The sequence below is a fragment of the Boleophthalmus pectinirostris genome, unplaced genomic scaffold (assembly GCF_026225935.1).
Source record: "Boleophthalmus pectinirostris isolate CB_2022bp ecotype Guang Dong unplaced genomic scaffold, ASM2622593v1 HiC_scaffold_15, whole genome shotgun sequence".
NCBI classification, from domain to species: domain Eukaryota; kingdom Metazoa; phylum Chordata; class Actinopteri; order Gobiiformes; family Gobiidae; genus Boleophthalmus; species Boleophthalmus pectinirostris.
Window position 1 is genome coordinate 26,206,090 of NW_026571070.1, and position 20,347 is coordinate 26,226,436.

Below are 20,347 nucleotides of genomic sequence, written 5' to 3' on the forward strand. Positions count from 1 at the left end.
GTGCTTCCTTCCAATGTAAACTGCCCTTTTTTATGACAAAGGATTATTATAAATGGCAATGGGATGTTTAATTTGTTTTATATCAACACTGTTCAAATTGTTATCGCAACCAGTTAGTCTCATCTAAAGGGAAGTCATTTGCCAGAGTAACAGGATGTTTTGTCATAAATGCAACATCATATTTTAATTGTAGGCTATCAAGATAATTACACTTGTTAAACAATTTATTCTACGAAAGAAAAATTATGAAAATAAATAAAATAGTTAGGAGCAAATAAAAACGTAAAGGTAACCCAGATTCTCTCTTAATTACAAAACCATTGAACATGATAACTATATTTTTAATTTGCTGTTTTGGTTCTCAAGATGCTTATTCAATCAGAAAGCAGTCTCTCATTTGGGTTGCCAGGTTCAATGCTGAAATCCAGTTGGTTTGAACCTAAAATGCCTCTCGCTGATCTGAATGGTCACTACCTAAACCCCAGTCCCTGCAGCTTTCACACGAATCATGACCTATCCATATACTGAGAATGAGAAGAAAACATATGTGTGTGATCTATATGCAGGTGAAGGCACTGACAACCCAGACTCAGTGGTTAATATTGCCTTTTTTCTTTTTTTAAACTTAACTTTAAGAGCGCAGGCTACATATATCTCATTTAAGTGTTATACAGGGCAGAGTATTATTTGAAACACAAAGTTATAAAGGAAAGTGGTTTGTGGTCGTGTAATAACTTCCTCTGGTTTTTATTACTGGCAACTTCAAAAGGGCAGTCTAAAGTACATGCAATGATGCCATCTGCTGGGGAGGATTAAAATGGCATCCGTAATCCGAACAAGTGAAAATGAAAAAAAAAAAATAAATAAATAATAATAATAATAAAAATATAAAAACTTACAAATTACATAAAACTTACAAATTAATATATTAAATAACAAACGCAATGCAATAATAACATAAAATACATTTGTTTAAAAAAACTTATCACGTCATATGACTTGACCAATCAGATCACGCGTCACTACCCCACGCATTTGTAGTTTTCGTTCACACTTAGCTTTTCGCTACTAGCGTGTAGGAGTGATTTAATCGTCCACCAAATAACATTTTAATATTCAGAAAAGCTCTACATCTTTGTGCATACAGTAGTCGTCGTTTGGCATCTCATAATCGCGTAGTCATTGCTATTATATTCGCGAAAAAACGTCTAGCTTGCATCCTGAAAGCTAGTTTAGCATTCAACTATTTGTTTCATTTAGCCATTAAAACAGTATAAATAGCTCTTATAGCCTTCTTAACCTGTTGAATATGAGTGATCCATGGCAGGAATGTTTGGACTACTGTGTGGAAGTGACAAAACGAGCGGGACAGGTAAACTTTAACATTTATTTTCTTAATATTGGATGATGAACAACAGCATAACATACAGTTGAATTGACTTAACGTGGAGAAGTAGGGGATGCTGTCTTAAACTCTAGTTAAAAACACTAGTTGCACGTACAGAAACTATTTAAGTACAGAGTTGGAGTGTTCAAGGAAATATTGAGAAGATGTTTTTGCTCTATGTACTCTGAGTAAAATGAATTGTTTTTGCTTGTTATTACTCATGCATTCACTGAAATGTAATTGAAATTATGTTAGTCTTTATATTATTTGTGTAATATTGTATAATGAAAAAAATGCTGCTAAATACACAGTTCTAACACATTATATTACATTAGTACACACTATTACAATGGACTTCTGTCTTGTTTTGCTATATAGACTAGACTGCACCTCGTATTGTAAACATTAAGAGAATATAAGAGAACTACTATTTGTACCACAATGAGGAAATTTCAGTTTTGCAATGTAAAGTACCAGTCAAATACCAAGATAAATAACTGTTTAAATATAACCTAAAAATCTAATCGTTAAACTAGAATATTAAAATTTATTATTTATTATTTATTATTATGATGATACAAAATTGATTAAAATCAGTAATACATTTTTTTCTTAAAATTTGGAAACTGAAATATTCATGACAAGAATTAACTTCTAACCAGGGGTGAAAAGTTTGCATTATTGTAATTAGTAGAGTTTTGGAGTAATTTAAATTTTTAGTACATTTTAAAACTTTTAGTACATTTGTCCTTGTAGTTGAGTTAAATTCAGGTCATGTAATTGTAATCAGTTTTACTTGTTTCAGTGGTCAAGTTTCATATGATTCAATATGCTTCTAAACTACACTTTAAAAAAGTAGTGACCAACTAGTCTAATACTTTTACTTAATTACAATTTTGGTACTTGATAATTGAGTAGTTGAGAACATTATTTGCCAAGTAACTGTACTTTTTCATGACTTTTGCCACCACTGATTGTGACCAAATCTAGTGAAGATGTGAAGATGAAGATGTATGTTGAGTCTGAAGATGTATGTCCCCTTTCTTTGCCAGATGATCCGTGACGCGTTACAAAAGGACATCACCATCATGGAGAAGAGCTCACCGGTCGACCTGGTGACGGAGACGGACCAGAACGTGGAGAAGCTCATTATCTCATCCATCCGTGAAAAGTACCCCTCGCACAGGTGCAAATATGGGCAAAGAACGTAGCGTTTTCACAGCAGCAGTGGAGAGAAAAAAATAGTTCTATCACTGTCTGCATTTTTCACTTAGATTGTGGAATTGAAAACACATGATCATTCTCTGAGAAGCTTATAATTCAAACAAGGAAAACAGTTGTGTATAAATCAAGTATGACATAATATTCAGTTAGATGTGATCAAATGAGCAGAAGACATGTGATTCACTCGTGTGTGAAAGTCGTGTTTTAACAGGCTAAAGGGGTGGGAGGGAAGTAAGATTTACTGAAGAAAGCACTGGGGTTCAGATTCTTAAAAATACATGCCAATATAATTAGAACCAGACTTAGTATATTTTTGCTAACTGAGTTTTGCACATTTTGTACACTAAGTTATTCAAAGTGCTTTACAGAATAAGAAAGACATTCAAATAATAACAATATAAACAAACAATATTAATGATCATCATGCAATTAACATTAACAAGAGAATTGTGCAGAATAAAAACTTTTCACAGTCATGTGCATGCCTGTCTCACAAGACTGGTCCAGCTTTTATCTGCATGAAACTGAAATGCTGATTTCCCACGTTCCCAAGTCCTGGCTCTTGACTAGTTGAGTTGTTACTGTGGTCACGTAGTATAGTGGGTGTACTCATTTGTTGGTGTCAACATTGACTTATTCTCATTAACTTAAATCTCTAACACTGTTTGTGTGATTTCAGCAATTAAGTTGAAGTTAGAATGTCAAACGGCTATAATAAGATATTATTTATTTTGAATACGTCACAAAAAAGGAAAACTTACATAAAAGTAGGAATGGAAAACTTTAATAAGAATTCATAAAAAGTTAAAGACTGGAGTATCATACTAATTTAACTTTCTACCATGTTATAAAATTGTTTTCCCATCAAAAAACATCCTTAAGGGATTTTAGATGTCATCCATGCACTTTTCATCAATTTAGTGATCTTAGCGTGGCCTTGATTGAACCCTCCATACTGTTAGCAGTAAGATTCTGTGCAATGCTCCGATCACAAGCCTGCATCACCCATTCTCCCACATGACAGTTTTCCATAAATATACAAAAACATGATACAAAACTGTACGCAACATCTTGACAAACATGATGTGATGTGCAGTACTTTCATTAGCAGGATGCATGCTGATTGTATTGATAGCGCTCTGAAGGGGGAGTGATTGTTGCTATGTTGTTATGTGTTAGCAGTTTAAAAAGTTGGTTTATTTGAACTGAGTAAGATCCACAGAATGATTTCAGAGTAATATGCTGTTTTGCAGCGCACTTCCACTGACTTAACTTCAACATGCCGGCAGCTTCTTAGTCTTATCTAATTAAAATTTTCCTCTTTTAAATCTTTCCTCTATTGTTTCAATTTTTTTCAGTCCCAATTATCTAAATGGAATCAAATTATTCTAAAAACTTTTTTATTTATTTTTTATTCAACCAGTATAAATTTCACAGTAGTAGCAAAGGATAACCAAATCTGCTTTTACTGTGGAATTTAGAAAACCCAGCTATAGCAAACTATACCAATAATACTAACAATATATTTTCTGATATGTAAAGCTTCATAGGTGAGGAGTCCGTAGCCGCGGGAGCCCCGAGCATTCTCACAGACAACCCCACCTGGATCATCGACCCCGTGGACGGCACCACCAACTTCGTGCACAGGTAGCATTAGCATACACCATCTTAACAACCATTAACAACCACGATAACATTGGCTTTTCCTTATCTGCGCTAGTCTCCCCACTATTTTTATCTTTTAATTAGCTTTACTTGTGGAAAATGAGCCTAGCTTGATGAGTCCGGATTTGTAATTGAAATTGATTCCCGTGAGTTTTCATTCATTCCACTTTTGCCTTTGTGCAGGTTTCCCTTCGTGGCTGTATCCATTGGTTTCACCGTTAAAAAAGTGGTAGGTCATATTGTTTTGAATGAATATTAAAGAGCACTGTATCTCGTTAATTACAGGCATATTTCAAGCTATAATTGTTGCAAAGAACTGTGTAAGAATTCAGTTAAACCCACTTTCTCTCATTAAAAAGCTGCTCTATTCTTAGCCCGCCTCCTCCGCGCTTTGCTCATTTCTTTGCGTTTCATCTGGCAGATTGAGTTTGGAATTGTGTACAGCTGCGTGGAAGATAAAATGTACACAGCCAGGAGAGGCAAAGGAGCCTTCTGCAATGGGGATCCTATCAAAGTGTCTGGACAACAAGGTAAAACGGAGAAAAGGCAGCGGTGTTTTTGAAGTGGTGCAGTGAGGAAAGGAGTCCAGCAGGTGGCGACAGGAGTACATGGAAGTATTCGAAAAGAGCCGACGAAAAAATGCATTCTCGTTTAAATTCTCAATGTTTGGGATCATTACACAACTCCCTTGAAAAACAGATCTGCAAATCTCAATGGGACTATCCTATTTGAGATCTTAAACCAGGCAAAAATAATAATAATGATAATAATAAAGGCTTCCCAAGAATTATTTATGAGTATTATTGAAAAAAAACACAAAAAAACAACAACAGTTATTCAAGTAGTACTGTATTCTTTATGGACACAATCACAGTATTCTTCAGTGAATATTGAACCAGCAACCTTCCAATTTACAAACAGCTGATATTACAGAGATAGCCCCAATAGAAAAGTACTGTGTGATTAGTAGACGACATGTATTTTCTATTATATTAGTATTTATATTAGTATTTATTTCCCCATTCTTGTGTCATTAGAGATTTTTCTTAATGCAAGATGCCCCTTTGGTTGTATTTAGCCAGAATCCATGACTGAAGTAGGCAATGTTGGTGAAGTGTCTTGCCCAAGGACACAGCAAAAGGACATGCCCACAGCTTATGTGAACTTCTTATTCAAGGTAGCCGCAGGGTCTTAAAAGTCTTAAAAAGGTCTTAAATATTCCTAAATTAAGGCCTTAAAAAGTCTTAAATTATGTTGTCCAAGTCTTATTTTTTTCACAAAGGGCTTAAATTTCATTAACCTTTTTTTTGTATACTTAACCGGGCTGCAGTGCAATGGTAAATGGAGGGAGGGAAAAAAAACAACAACAATATGAAATCACGTAACGTGAATGAACGTCTAATTTGGAGCATGTGCAAACAATACTTTCGTTTCTGGCGCCGGCAGCAATGAGTAAACAATCAGTAGAGTGGAGGAAGACATTGGATGGATCACGGGGAAAGTGTCGGTTTAATCCACTCTTAGATTCTAGATATAATAGTTGGTTGGTCATTATTAGAATTGGAGCTGGTGTTTTTCACCCGCATAATGGGTGCGATGTTGGTCTTAATTTTCATGTAAGTGGTCTTTATAAAGTCTTAAATTTGGGGTTGTCAAACCTGGGGAAATCCTGTTATTGTGTTTTTGACATTCATTTTAATTATGTACAGACACCATCTTGTATATGTTATTCTTGTTACTGTTACTTTATTTGTATTCAAATTTCAAACTTTTCTGTTTCTAGATATCAAGCAATCTCTGGTGCTGACTGAAATCAACTTTAAAAAGGACACAGAACAGTTCAACACAATGATGGATAATGTCAAGACTATCCTCAGTATCCCCGTACATGGGTAAGCAGACAAGCCTATCTCCTCAAGTAATAATAATAATAATAAAACTAATAATATAAAATCTTTATTTATAAAGCACTTTTAAGAACAAAGTTTACAAAGTGCTGTACAAGCCACAAAGAACAATACAAAAAGCATAAAAATAGCATACAGAAGGCATACAAAAACAGACAATAATGCAAACTATTCAATTAATTATAATAAATAAATAAAAAGAGCACATTTCACAAATAGACAGCGCTGCACAACTACATACTGATAACCACAATAATAATATAATGATAAAATAAACGCTCAGATTCAATCATACTAGTCTTAAAATAATAAAACCTGTAAAATAAAATAAGAGCAAAATCATAGAATAGCAATAAATAGTCAGCCAGTAAAATACATTAAAAATAAAAAAAATAAATAAAAGACACAGAGGACCATAGAACTCATGTGGCGTTAAAAGCCAGAGAGTAAAAGTCGGTCTTAAGGCGAGACTTAAAACTCTCCAATGTGGGGATGTTCGGACGAAAGTCACTCTAAAATCATTTAAAAGAAGGCCAACCCATAAAAACGAGTGATTTGAAAGATGATACTGACGGTGCGAGCCTTATCTCCTCAGGCAGGTCGTGCTGTATTCAACAGGGTAGCTGCGGGGTCTTAAAAAGGTCTTAAATTTCATGTTCTTAAATTAAGGCCTTAAAAAGTCTTAAATTATGTTGTCCAAATCTTATTTTTTTCACAAAAGTCTTAAATTTCATTAGCCTATTTTTTTGTAAACTCAACCAGGCTGCAGTGCAATATAAAAAAAAAAAACAACAACAAAAAAAGTGTCATCATTTAAGTATGTATGAAAGAACATCTAATATGGAGTATGGTCAAACAATACTTAGCTTGTCTTGTTAGAATGTTATAAATGATTTTTTGGCCATTTTGCAAGCAACACTTACGACTATAAATGAATCTGAATTAAATTTTATAATAACAGTATATTTTGTTATTTAAAGCAGTGAGTAATGGTCATCATGAGAATTGGATCTGGTGTTTTTGTTGGTCTTAATTTTAATTTAAGTGGTCTTAAAAAGGTCTTAAAAAAGTCTTAAATTTGTGGGAGTCAAACCTGTGGACACCCTGTTCCATCTGTCCTTATTTAAATGCATTCTCTTCCCTCTGTAGCATCCGATCTCCAGGCAGCGCTGCGATCAACATGTGCCTGGTGGCCTGTGGAGCTGCAGATGCGTACTACCACATGGGCATCCACTGCTGGGACATGGCAGGGGGCGCCGCTGTGCTCACTGAAGCCGGGGGAGTTATCATGGACATATCAGGTGAGACTAACAAAGGCTAGTGCAGTGGTATGGGAACCTCTGGGGTATACAGAAAGATGTAGAGAAAGATCGAGGAAGGTTTTGGAAGAAAATAAAATAGCCTTTTGTCTATCTTCGGTGTCCCTCAGATTTGTACCTTCTCCATTTTTACAACAAACTCTTGAGATTTTAGAGCACCTGTACTGCTGTTTTTAAACTTTTTTATGACCTAGTGAAGCGCTCTACCTCTTCTCTTCATCTCGTGCCTCAAGGCCTGCTTTTTGTCTATATTTCAAACTAATTTTTGTTATTTGGATGCTAGTCTAAATGTTTTAAATGCAACGCTCATGTTTTAATATAAGCCTCAGGGGGGACCACAGTACTTCTGCAATCTTTCAAACAAGAGTATAAAGTGATGCTTTTGCCCTCTTGTGGCTCATTTTATGGTTCATTCTCTTTTTGGATGATACTTGAACCTCAACCAAGACAGTTACAGGCGCATTTGAGCACATGCCTGATGCATTGTTCTAATATTGTCTGAATTTTGTTGTTTTTGTACCAACCGATCAAGAAAGGAATGGTACAGTGTCATCCCTACAACAACAAAATAGGCAAGGAAAGTATATTTGTGTAGTTCAATTATACACAGAGTTATTCAAAGTGCTTTACAGAATAAGAAGGACATTAAAATCAGTATAAAAAAGAGAAAAAAAAGGACATTAACATAGAAGAGTGCAGAATATAAAACCTTTCAGTCATATGTATCTAAACAGAACCTGGATTTAAACATTGTCAAAGTAGAGGCCTGTCTCACATCTTCAGGAAGACACTTTCAGCTTGTTCCAAATCAGGGGTCTCCAACCTGTGGCTCGGGAGCTATGAGTAGCTTGCCAAGGGATTACTGAATTCTATGTATTGTGCTGCATTATTATTATTAATAATTACCATGGTAAATGTATCATTTCCGTGTCTAACTTTGTGCACTGATAAATGCTTAATGCTTTATGTTTTAGAGGCATCTAACTGTTCCATGTCTAAGGCCTGCCAATGCTTTATATAATTATACTTTTTATTATATAAATATATACTTAGTTTCTTTGAGATTGCTAAAGTAGGTAGCTCTCTGGCAATTTTGTTTTGTAAAAGCAGCTCACTGGAGGAAGAACGCTGGAGACCCCGTTCCAAATGTTTATAACAATGTTAAAAATCTGTTAAAAAGTCTGTAATTTAGGTGATAATTTAAGATGTAAAGTGCACGTGTAGTGTTTTAAAATGGTTATATTTTCACAGTTGAACTTGAACAAGTACCTCAATAGTTACTGTGTCCAAATAATTTCCCTTGTGGATCAATAAAGTCAGTCTGATTGAGTAGTTTCTTAAGTAGATTTTTTCATGTGGTACTTTTACTGGAGTAATCTTTTGCCCCTGTATCTGTACTTTTACTTACTTAAGGTGCTTTCCGGTCCGTCAAATGCTTTTCTTCATTGTGATGTTATTGCTTTGTCTGGTTTGGTCTCCATGAAGATAAAAACGTTTAACACCGTACTGTGAAACATTCCAATCAAATTGAACTTTGATGCCATTTGCTGTCATATGAGGAGGACACAATCACATCCTGTTATAGAGAGAGCCCTTTTGCATTTATTATAAGCTGATTTTAGTCGTAGGATCTGGAAACACAAAGTTAGAGACTCACTGATGTATGATTTGATAATCAGCTCAAGAAAATCATGTAAAAGCTGTTTTCAAATATATTTTATTGTACTTCAAATATTGGATTTGTTTATGAAATAGTTATGAAAAATTCTCTACAAACATCCTCTAAAATGTGTTTCTTATATTAGTTTAGCCGTTCATATTTCAGTATTTTAATATCTATACTGATTCCCAAAATTGCTAATGTAATTTCAGTGCTTATCAGACAAAATCACAATTCACTTCTCATTCTAGAATTATTCCGCACTACCACAAACTCCACAAAACTTTTCAGAAATTCCAAAAAGCCGAGCAGTGGGCATTTGTGACTTGTTTACTGAGAACAAAGGCAGAGGGACACGGCAGCTCCGTCAGTGCAAACACATTATTAATGTTTATGAATTATTTATCCTCTCTAATTCTTGTTGTTATTGGATTTCTCCCCCTCTGCACAGCTGCATGTGGAACGCAGCGAGAGGCGGACAGCAGCTGGGGACTTTGTACTTGAAACAGGAAGCAGCCAGGGTTTAGCAAACAGGATCTGAGACAAGGCCACGCTTTGTGAAATACAACTAGTCCCTTAGATGCTACAAACATGCAAGAGTACAATCGGCTAAAGGAAATCTGTCCCTGTTATGGTTTTCTGTTAAAATCACAGATATTTACACCTTTTTATTTCTGAACAGAAGATAAAGATCCACTGTCTAAGTTTTCTTGTGGTCTCCTATTGATGTTAGGGTTTTAACTGGAATGTTCCACAGTATAGCATTCATCTATAAACATATAAACAAACAAGTGACGCTACCAGGCCATGTTACAGGTCAGATCTGTGGCGAGGTAAACCCTGCATACTGGTAGAATGTATGTATTGTGAAATCATTTTGAGCAGTAAAAGCACCCGCATTGAAATTATTAGATGGGTATGTTGAATGTCATACTGAGTAAATTCTGGCAAAGCAACCACATTTCAGAGGAGACAATCAGATGGTTTATCCTAAAAATGTGTTTTGCACCTGATTTAGGCATTTAATTCAGGTTCACTATGAGATTATACAGAGAACAGATGCAAATGTACAACCGCAGTTTGGGGAGAACAAGAGAGAGGTATTTTTCAGACGTTATTCGAAATTGCAGTAACAACTCTCGTGTCCTGTTTGCAACAGTGAACAGATTAACAAACCCTCCAGCTCCACTGCTGTTAGGAACAATTTCCACATCTAAGTGTAATGAGTTTGCAGTATCCTTTAATGACAAGGTTCAGGGCATCAAAAATGCCATCAATTCCACAACGCAAATGACAAGCTGCAGCCACTGAGACACTTGTAACTGACAAAACTGTATTAGAGATCATCACCAGAGTTCATCCACATGCTGCCTTAACGTGTTAGCCACTAGATTTCTAAACTCCGTCCTCAGCAGTTTGCTTTCACCACTCGCTCACATAGTTAATGTCACTTGAGTCTGGAACATTCCCAAGAGATTTGAAAACTGCGGTCATTAAGCCTCTCCTAAAGAAGAGCAGTCTTGATGCCACAGTACTGAACAAATTCCGACCCATCTCAAAAGTCCTTGAAAAAGCAGTTTACCAACCGCTTACTAACTTTCTCCAAATGAACAACTCCTTTGATGTTTTCCAGTCAGGTTTTAGAGCCCACCACAGCACTGAGACTGCTCTTATCAAGGTGACAAATGACATCCGCCTGAACACTGATGCAGGCAAAGTCTTGATCCTGTTAGATCTGAGTGCTGCTGTTGACACTGTCGATCATGGGATCCTCTTACAGAGACTAGAGGACTGGGTGGGCATCTCTGGTACTGCACTAAACTGATTCAAGTCCTATCTAGAAGACAGGATATATTTGTTGAAATTGTAAACTGTGTCTCAAATCACATCGCCCTGACCTGTGGGGTGCCTCAGGGGTCGGTCCTGGGTCCCCTTTTGTTCAATCTGTACATGCTGCAGTTAGGCCAGTTAAGTAAGCAGCAATAATGGGTCCTACCACAACACCTACACTCAGATCTATGTCTCACTGGCAGCAGGAGACTTTGGACCAGTGGACTCACTTGGTCACTGCATCCAACAGATCAGTTTGTGGATGCAAAATTACTTTCTCCAGCTAAACTCTGACAAGACAGAAGTCATAGTCTTTGGCCCACAGAAACAAAGAGACAGTGTCTCCTCCAGTTTTTCGCTCTAAAAGCTAGAAATCTAGGGGTTATAATGGACTCAGACTTGAACTTTAACAGCCACATCAAATCAATAACATCTGCTGCCTTTTACTATCTAAAAAAACATAGCAAAAATCAAAGGTTTAACTGTCTAAAGCAGACTTGGAGAGACTTATCCATGCGTTTGTCTCCAGTAGGTTAGATTACTGTAATGACCTCTCACTGGCCTCTCCAAATGAGCTGTGAGACTCTGCAGTACGTCCAAAACGCTGCAGCTCGGGTCCTGACTCGAACCAGGAAGTACAAGCATACAAGTCCTGTGCTCAGGTCTCTGCACTGTGGTTCTGCTTGTGTACAAGTTTCTCCATGGCCGAGCACCAATGTACATCTCCGACATGTTAGTGTCATATGAACCATCTTGCACTCTGAGGACCTCAGGGACCGGCCTCCTGCTGGTGCCCAGAGTCAGGACTAACCATGGTGAGTCAGCGTTTCAGATCCATGCAGCTAAAACTTGGAACAGTCTTCCTGAACATGTGAAACAGACTTTGACGCTGTTTAAATCCAGGCTCAAAACAGTTAAACTGTGCATATGACTGAAAGCTTTTCATTCTGCACTCTTCTCTCTCATTCTCTCTCATTTAATGTCTCTTTCTCTTTTTTAAATTTTATGATTATTTATGTTTTAATTTGTTTGTATTGTGATTTTAATGTATTCTGTAAAGCACTTTGAATTACTTTGTGTACGAATTATGCTATACAAATATACTAGCCTTGCCTAGTGTTAAATTTGGCGACAGTTGAGTTGTTGAGACTTTCTATATTTTTATTGACCATATTTGAACATTTTACACAAACAGGCTGTCAAGTATAGTAAATTACAGTCAAAGGGAATAGAAAAATACTATAACAAGCCAGTTGTTAGTCTGTCATCTGTAGAAATGGAAGTTAAACCTCCAAAGTATCGAAGTAAGGGGCTCCAAATCTGCAAACTGAACCACTACAGGGACACAGCTGTTCTACCTTGGTCAATGAAATGTGCTTTATAATTTTCGACTCAATATATTTAATACTCTGTTTGTTGCCGTAAAATGGATGGTAGTTCTAAATTACCAAGACCAGCTATACTTTTCTGCACTGTTTTACTGTTTCCACTGTTTACAATTTCTGAAAAACCCAGAATAAATAAATAAAAGTTGGTTACAGATCAACAATTACTTGCATCATACTTTAAATGGTAGTCAATCACACTGTGTAACATAACAAAGTTTCCAATATTCAGTGGTGGAAGGTAACAAAGTATAAAGGTAAAAGTGCAATAGTACAAGCTTTAGGTATCTGTACTTTACTTAAGTACATTTTACAGTTCGTGACATTTGAGAGCATGTACTTTCTACTCCACTACATTTTAGAGCTGACAGAAAAGTAAAAAGTACTTTTCGTTATGGTTTGAGACTTCTTTTTAGCACACTGAATTTGTGTTAACTTCCAAACTTTGAGCACACCAAATAAACAAAAACAGCTAGAAAAATTAAGAAATCAATTAAATAACTTAAAATCAGCTCAATTCTTTATCATAATCACTACATTTGATGCTTTAATTGTTCAAAAAATTGCCACAAAATACTTTTACTTTTTACTCTTAAAGTACATTTCTAAGTACTTCAGTAGTTTTACTTAAGTGGATTTTTCATGTGATACTTTTACTTTCACTTGAGTAATCTATTGCCCCTGTATCTGTGCTTTTACTTGAAGGTACATTGTCAGAATCAGAATCAAATTTATTTGTCATTCCAGTATAAAAAATACACAGAAACGAAACAATGCACTCAGGTCCAGGTCAACAGCAGCACAGATAACAATAAGAACAAATAGTTATAATAAGAATAAATAGTTATAACAAGAATAAAATAGTTAAAAATATTGTATATCAACCCGCCCCCATTTTCTAAAGTGCGTTGTGTAACTTTTCTGATCTGCCATCTGCTTTTCTCCATGGAGATGTTATTGCTTTGTCTGAAATGTTTCACAGTATGGCGTTAAACCTTTCTATCATCATGGAGACCAAACCAGTCCAAATAACTGGTCAGATCTTTGGAGAGGTGACCCCGCTCACAGTCAGAAAGCCTGATTTTCTAGGTATTTTTGAGTTTTAAAACCACCTATAGTTGAATAAATGTAATGTAGACTGTTTAATGTCATACTGTGGAACATTTGAAGCAGAGCAATGACATATCCATAGAAACAAGAAGGTGATGGCCCCCCAACCTAAAAGTTGCCGTGTGCACCTCTAAGTAACAAAATTTAGTACTTCATCCACTACTGCCAATACTGGATTTGATATCTTGATTTCTACCTGATTTTCCTCCCTGACATCCCTTCATCTCCTCTTGCAGGCGGACCATTCGACCTGATGTCGCGCAGGTTGATTGTGGCCAGCAGCAGAGCCATCGCAGATCGCATCGTCAAGGAGATAAAGGAGATTCCGGTCGGGAGAGATGACCAGTGAAAACCTCAAGGCCTGTCAATCACGTACTGTATTCAAACTCACCCGAAAGTTCTACCAATTACTGTTCAGAAATGCCTTTGCCGTTGTAGTTAAAGTCTGAATTATATTTCTAATTAGTACTTGGTTTGGTGGGGTAATACTTGTGGCCAGTATTTATCATAGATTGACAGCAGTTAAGTGGAAATTTGTGAGGAAAAAACTTGAAAAAAAAAAAAGATAAATACTGCACTTCTACCCACGTCATTGTCAGATTTAGCACCAAAAATTCTATCCAAAAATACAGGGACTGTTTACACACAGGGACTACATTTTTCTGACAGTTTAAATCCTCATTACATTTTTTTTTGTATAATCAAAATTATAGGGTGAATTTGATTTCTTTTAGCTCTTGTTTACAATTTGGTTGCTAGGTAACAGTTATGGAATACCTCTACGTATGTCATACCTGCTGCCCGTGTATATCCATGAAGTAAAATGATAAATTTCACACAAAAAATGTAATTATATTTAAGATTTTACCAGTAGTCTTATGTTTTACCAATATCATTGTGTAACTTTTCTGGTGGAGGCTCCGTCAAATGCTTGTCTTCATGTAGATGTTATTGCTTTGTCTGGAATGTTTCACAGTATGGCATTAAACCTTTCTATGTTCATGGAGACCAAACGAGACCAAGTTACAAGTCAGATCTGTGGAGAGGCAATTCCGCTCACAGTCAGAATGCCAGTTTTTCTAGGTATTTTTGAGCATCTGTAATTAAATAAATGTAAGGTAGAGTTGTTTAATGTCATACTGTGGAACATTCCAGGCAGAGAAATAACGTATCCATAGAAACAAGAAGGTGACAGACCTCCAACCAGAAAGTTACATATTGCACTTTTAACTTTGTTTTAGTGAAATAAGTAGTCTAATCTGTCATGTGCACTTTAAATCACTCCAAATGAAGTACTGAAGTATTGAAGTATTAGTTTTTGCACTTTTCCATTCACGTTCAAGATTTTATCATCAAAATCGTGCGGCACAGAGAAGAGATTTGTGTCATACTTTGTCAAACAGTCTTTTTTTTTTAAATAATTTCTGTATTTAGTCTCTTGCAAAATATAATGTTACGTTTGTGGAACACCTAATGCTACACTATGTAACGTTTCTGGTGGAGAGTTTGCTGCTTGTCTCTATGAAGATGTTTTACTGGAAATGTTCCACGGTATGGTATTAAACCTGTCTTTCTTCGTGGCATCTATGGAGAGGTTACCCTGCTCACTATAAATTTTTATGTTCTTACAGGCATTTAAAGGTTATAAAAATATGTAATTGGCTAAAGATACTGTATATAAGATGAACATTTAATGGCCTTCTGTAGAACATCTCCGTGAGACAACCAGGTGATGGACCCCCCACCAGAAAAGCTAGACAGTGTGCCTTTAAGCTAGTACCGTATTTTTCGGACTGTAAGTCGCTCCAGAGTATAAGCCCTACCAGCCAAAAAATGCGTAATGAAGGAAAAAAAAACATATATAAGCCGCATCAGCCTATAAGACACGGGGAAATTTTTAAAAATAAAATCACAGACCAGGAACCAATATTTCATCTTGAAATGCAAGTTATAGTAAAAACAATAGAACAGGGAACAACAGACTGAATATGTGTTTGGTATGTTAACATAACGCATGAACAGTTATTCAGATAACTATAACATATACAACAGAACAGAACAAGTTTACCAAACTCTCCCCTGTCATTTCTGAGCAACTTCGCGACCTCCGGAGGTAGATACATGAGGTATTGCCAGTGCGCCACTTCCTCTTCTGCGTAGTTGTCGTCAGACTCAGCTTCAGTTCCAGTTAGAATTATTCCGTCCTTTCTGAATCCCAACAGGATGGTTGCGGTTGTCACTGAAGTCCAGGCTTTGTCGATCCATCTAGTGACTTCCAGGAAAGTTGCATGGCGCACCCTCCCGGTTACCGTGAAATTGTGTTCTCCATCCCCGCTTTTCGCCAGCCCCTCAGTTTCTCGCTCGCTCCAAACTTTCTTTCTTCTGCTCGATTACCGTTTTCGGCTGAATAATGCGCTACTTGCAGCAAGACAGTGGCTTCTACTGCAGAAGACATGCGCGGTAGGGCGCAAAGTGACAGTGGTACAGGAGTAGCAGATACTGACACACAAGCCTAGAGCACCTTCTTGCTGCTGTCAGTGTGAAAATTTTAATATATAAATCGCACTGGAGCATGAAAAAAAGTGCGACTTGTAGTCCGAAAAATACGATAGATGTGTTTCTAGTCAAGTACAGTACAAATAAAGCTGTATTTCAAGTTTGCCGAATATAAAATGAAGGATAGTCTAGATATTGTCATGGTATATTTAACTATATCCTTAAAAAATTCTCTTCTATATTTATGTTGTGTTTGTGAGAGAAGGTTTTGTGTTTTCTTTTGCCGTTTATTGAAAATTACAATATTGGGACACTGAAAGCAGGAGGAATTTTAAAGAATTAGAATTTTGAGCTACTGACACATTTGGGTTTGATTATTATTATTCAGACTATAGAGATGATTAAAGACTGACATAAGGCCTCAGAATGTTCATCCACTTATAATATGTGTTTTGTGTATTTATGTACCTCATTTAAAGTGCACTGGAATCTGTATTTTTTGTTGTAAATTATGAACCAAAATTGCATTATCTCATAACGCAATAAAGGTGCAGAAAAGGAAAACTCTACTACTCTCTGCTATTGGCAATTTTTTATTAGATTCGATAATGTCATAGTAAGAAATGTCAACACAGGAACACTGAGAACACAAATAATGCTGCGGAGAAATTGTTACAATAAACTCATGCTTCACGATTTGCACCAGTGAAATTATAAAATAGAAAAAAGTGAAAGGAATAAATAAATAAATAAATAATTAACAAAGGAACAAAGGAGTAATGAAAGTAGAGTAGAGGCAGGAGAAAAGGGGAAAAAAAGAGAGTATTATCATTAATTACAAGAATAGTTATTTTTTCCTTTTTCATATTTTTTCCTTTTTGTTTGGTTTTACCCTCGTACATCTCTTTTGGTTTATTACTTACCTACTCACACACACACTTGCCCTCTGATATAAGAAGAACAGAATGTCTAATGTCTTTTACTGTTTGTACTGTCTCCAATATCATAATAAAAAAACAAAAAAACAATTGTATTAGAAGATAGTATTAAAGCAGCACAGGCATTATACGATTTTTCCATATTTGCAACAGAACAGTTCAGTATAACAATGACAACTGGCTTTAATAACTTCGACTAAACACTCTGAAAACAGATCTGAGATTCTCCATGAAATGTTCCCATTGTGATTTTAGTGGTGAGATAAATGCACATAAAATTTCCCTGTCTTAACATTCAGCAACACAGAAGACAACATGAGGCTTCGAGCTCTGCGTTTTCTGACACAAATATTACTAGAAATTGCGAAGTCCAGTAAATATTTTTTCAGCCGGTACTATTATGTTTGCAACAATATTTATAACCTATAGCTCTGTCGCTGAATTGTAGTAAAGTTGACAAAGAAATTATAATTAAAAGGCCTTGATTTTGAATAAGAGAAGAACATTTTTCGTTTGAACCATGACAAACAATAGTTATACGCAGTAGTTTTCATAAGGTTCTCAACAAAGCAGCTGTTTGTACTTGATTCTCATCCAGCGCGAACAGCCAGCGCATACTGTTAGTTATTTATTTTTGTAATGAATCTTTATTGGTGTTCTTTTGAGTAAGGGATTGAAAAGAAAGTAGTTTTATTTTGAAGTCGCAAAGCAAGTTTATGTGGCTGATCCGCAGGCTGTAAAACGCATTCCCCTAGGCGCAAAGTTGTAAAATGGCCAGATTTTTTAGTAGTGAATTGAGATTTTAAAAAGGATCATCAAGTTTGATTTTGAAGCAACTAATAATCTTACATCATTGGCTCTCAAACTTTTCTCCAACCCCTCTTTTAAAAAAACAATGGCAAACTTCTTTTGTAAGCTGAAGCTAAACAAATTCTTTAGGAAATTATAGAGAGAAATAATTCTGTTTTAGAATTTCTTCTGTCAAGTGATGTAATACAAATGTCACACTAACTTTTTTGTAGAGGAGTCTGCCTACTTGTCTCTATGAAAATGTTATTTCTTTGCCTGAAGTGTTTTGCAGTATTGCAACTTTTCTATCTCCATGGAGACAAGCAGGTTGGCACACCATAACAATTACAGGACATGTGTGGCAACATGAGCCCACTTACAGTAAGAATGCATTTTTTTCAAGGTAGTTTTAAGAAAAAGAAAAATGTCACTTGTAATTACACAAAATTGACCTGTATTAGCTTTAAGCCACATTATAATGCTGTGAAGAGTTGGTTTGTTTGTTTCATTCACAGATGTTTGCATAACCCAGGATTGTTACTTTGTCTACATCTCCAAAGCTCAAAATGATCTGTTTCACTTAGTGATGTCATGAAGTGGTAGTGGGAGTTTCCACATAAACAGCTAACTTTTAACTTCAGTTCAGTTGAGGTTGGCAATTCTAGGGCTGAAATCATTCTAATGAATCTATGGAGTTTAAAAAAAAAACGAAACACTGGGAGCATTTCCTGTATTACCAGGTGACATCACAAGGTGGAACAGGGTGTTTTCTGTTTGAGAGAAGATTTCAGCCCAAATATGCAGGATTTGTGTGACATCTGTGAATGAAACAAAACACAACTCCAGGTCTGTTTGTGATGAGGAAACAACATTATAACGTAGATCAGAAAATAGTTGTAATATGGATCTTGGTGGTGACATGTTGTATATCAGTTATCGCTCAGACTGACCACGCCTCCTGTCGAGTGTCCCAGGTGTGTGAAAAGAGGAACGCTCCATCATCACGGCTGATGGTGGACTTCAATGGTCTCCCTGATCCAGAATTTTCACCAAGAATGATGAAGATGGCAGCCGAAACATGTCAACAAGGTAAATACATCTCCTACACTACTGTCTATCTCAAATAAAATCAAAGTTTGGGTTTTCAAAATAATCGCATCTCCGTGATAGGCACGATTCTGAAACCAAGTCTCAGTGGTCTCTCATTCAAGTCCCAAGTCATCAATCATCCATCAAATGTCCATATGAAGAGTCTAAAAAATCATTTGCTTGCATCTGGCAGTGTTATTGTTGATGACCGAAATATTAAAATAACCCATTATACATTGTGCCTCTACAGTAAACACTGGTGTGTTTGTTTTGACCCAAACAAACACACCAGTCAGGTTTATCTCCAGTTGTAACTCCAAACTTTTTTGCATTAACATAATCTCAAAATAGTGACCTGAGAAATGAAAGATTGCCGCTGTCTTCGCTGGGTAACGCGACCTAAACGTCTCAGTTCAAACTTGTGATCATCTGTCTGCGTGCTCCAGCGACCTTCACCAAACTTCTGCATCATCTCCCCAAACGCGGCGCCGCTCCCACCCGGCCGCGCACACCCAAACATCCCTCACCAGGATAAATTATTCATAACGCAGGAGCCGGCAGACAGCAGGACTGATGTATTTGTTTTGCTTGTCCTATCACTCCCCTCAGTTCGTCTCCCGGCGTTTCTACGGAGACGCTTTATATCCAGGGCGCCGCGGGGACAACAGGTTGACAACTGCGCTTCTGCCCCGGGTCAAATAGAACTTTCAGCAAGTCATGGGTAATGATGTTCTGCTGTAGAGGGAGCTCTGGGTGTTCAGATGGAGCACTTTAATGGTATTCTTAATTAGGTGAAGTTTTACTTGTTTGATTCCAAATTAAGTTCTTCAAAACATTTCAGAAATGTTTTTGAAAAAGTAAGACACTGCAACTAGCCACATAACTTGACTGGAGTTGGTAGTGAAGAATAAGTATCCGTCATAATGACAGTATGAATGGCAGGCACAATTTGAACTAGTTACTCTGTGGTTGGAGGGCAAATGTTGGACACTGATGTCCTCAGTTTTAAAGGTGCACTATGTAACTTTGTACATGTCCACCACCTGCTTATCTCCATAAAAGTAAACTGTCTGCCTGGAGACAGATGACGCAACTCAGCCAATTTACAGGTCATATTTTTGTCAGTTTTTCAGTGTTTAATTTTATCAGTTAAACTATAATTTCTGTCAGAGAGGAGTGTGTGTTTACCTGCTTTACATGTTTCAGATCCTTCCTGTAGCCTGCATCATCTGATGGTGTTTGATGTGTCATATAGGCTACTGCTGCCTACATGGTTTCCTCTCCCTTTTCCAGGACCACATCCCATGTGTTCCTTGGACCCTGTTGGCGGATCTTTGTGACCTCTCTGATCCAATGCTGGTCTTTGTTACTTTCAGCACAGAGAACCCTGGCATTACGCCAACCAGAGCTGTGGTTACTGGATCATGGTTAGTGACAGTTTGAACTGAAGACAGAACACACCTTTACCAAAGAGGAAAACACCTGCAATTTAACAAATGCAAGATAGATATGTTTAATGCAATGCTGTGGAACAAGAAGGCAAAGTGG

The 20,347-nt window shown here is 36.6% G+C and overlaps 1 protein-coding gene across 1 annotated transcript; it reads left to right on the forward strand.

Annotated features, from left to right (window-relative positions):
* The first annotated feature begins 1,043 nt into the window (after positions 1 to 1,043).
* On the forward strand, positions 1,044 to 20,075 carry LOC110165568 (inositol monophosphatase 1-like). Its single transcript, XM_020930765.2, has 8 exons — positions 1,044 to 1,372; positions 2,440 to 2,573; positions 4,154 to 4,258; positions 4,460 to 4,505; positions 4,698 to 4,806; positions 6,060 to 6,168; positions 7,333 to 7,484; positions 13,724 to 20,075. The coding sequence occupies exons 1-8, from the start codon at positions 1,310 to 1,312 to the stop codon at positions 13,834 to 13,836; spliced, it is 831 nt and encodes a 276-aa protein (XP_020786424.1). The 5' UTR covers positions 1,044 to 1,309; the 3' UTR covers positions 13,837 to 20,075.
* Positions 20,076 to 20,347: the final 272 nt, after the last annotated feature.